At 41.7% G+C, this 1390-nt stretch overlaps 1 protein-coding gene across 1 annotated transcript in view; it reads right to left on the bottom strand.

Moving 5' to 3' along the window:
* LOC101861910 overlaps positions 1-1085 on the bottom strand; it is a 3952-nt gene extending 2867 nt beyond the window's left edge. Inside the window, exon 1 of the mRNA XM_005108112.3 lies at positions 668-1085. Coding sequence (XP_005108169.1) covers positions 668-871 — 204 coding nt within the window. The 5' untranslated portion in view covers positions 872-1085. The remainder of the gene's footprint in view (positions 1-667) is intronic.
* Positions 1086-1390: the final 305 nt, after the last annotated feature.

Here is a 1390-nt window from a genome sequence, read left to right on the forward strand (position 1 = left end):
CTCTCTCTCTCTCTTTCTCTTTCTCTTTCTTTCTTTCTTTCTCTTTCTCTCTCTCTCCCTCTCCCTCACCCTTTCCCTCTCCTTCTCCCTCTCCCTCTCCTTCTCCCCCTCCATCTCCCTCATTTGAGATTTCTGTGTTTACATTTGAACTTGCTATTGTTGTATTAGGACTTTTTATGACGCCATTTGTATTTTTGGATTTGCTAGGTGTAATTTGGGTCGAATGGTACCAAACCGCACCATGACATGTGCTGTCAGGGACAAAGGTGGCCTGGTCTTTCACGATTTTTATGTACAAGGAATGGCAGCTATCATTTCAATCCATCCCTCTAAGAAACGGTTCAGACAATCCACACAACGAAGCATGCTTTGTATGACAACGCTCGCGCACAAAGGCAAGCTTTAAATGGCAACTCATCAATAGATTGGGGGTGAAATATGAACTTTAAAAGTACATGTACTGTTAATTTTTTTTTATATACTTACAAGCAAGAAGGCATTTCATAAAACATGTTTTAAAATGAATGTTAGATTTTGTCCCCGACTTTGTGTCCCTCAAATGTTGCGGTAGAGTGTTCTTGGGGCCCCATTTCGTTTCACAGTTCCTAGGTTTAAAAACGCATACGTTTAAAAAAAAGAAAAGAAAGAAGAAAAAATAACAACTCACAGTTTGTTGTGTCACGTTGTCATACAGAAGAACTCTGGGAACGTTAGTCTTCAACTTTAATCCAGTTCCATATTTTTTGCCATAATTAGGCATGATGGCCGGCGGTCGGTGCATGTAGCTCAGGTCCTGAAAAGACTTGGTAGTTGCCGACGACGTGCCTGGTGACGTCATGGCGTTCGCGTTTTCCGTGGGTGGTGACGTCATCTCGAAAAGGTGGCGCTGATAGCGAGACTGCTAGACATGTGGTTTCGCCTCTTCCGTCTGGAGAGAGGAAATCTGGATGAAAATTTGATGACTGGAGGGTCTGTTGGTGAAGAAAGGGGTTATTGAAGGAGGCAGTGACGTCAAAAATAGCTCGTCCCGTTCCGGTTTTTTAGGGTGTTTCGCGCCAAACCATTGTTGCTATCCTTCGGTGACCTGCAAAGAGAAAGTAAAATCGGATTGGAAAAGAACAATTTAGGTGGAAATACGTTTATCGTTTGAGTTCAAAACAGGGTAATGTTAATGTTGACGAAGAGTTCTTATTAAGTCGTTCTAGGTTATCAAGTTTTAGATTCACATTGTTATTTACGAGCCATCTTGATCTTCTTTTTTTTTTTTGCCGTTCTAGTTAATTGATTGATTCGTTAATTCTAAAATGCGTTACACCCCCATTGATACAATTCAAATCATTTGGAAGGCAGGCAGCTTCATCCTTGTAGGTCGGAGCAAACCCAGGCAGAT

Source organism: Aplysia californica, unplaced genomic scaffold, assembly GCF_000002075.1.
Source record: "Aplysia californica isolate F4 #8 unplaced genomic scaffold, AplCal3.0 scaffold00661, whole genome shotgun sequence".
NCBI classification, from domain to species: Eukaryota; Metazoa; Mollusca; class Gastropoda; order Aplysiida; family Aplysiidae; genus Aplysia; species Aplysia californica.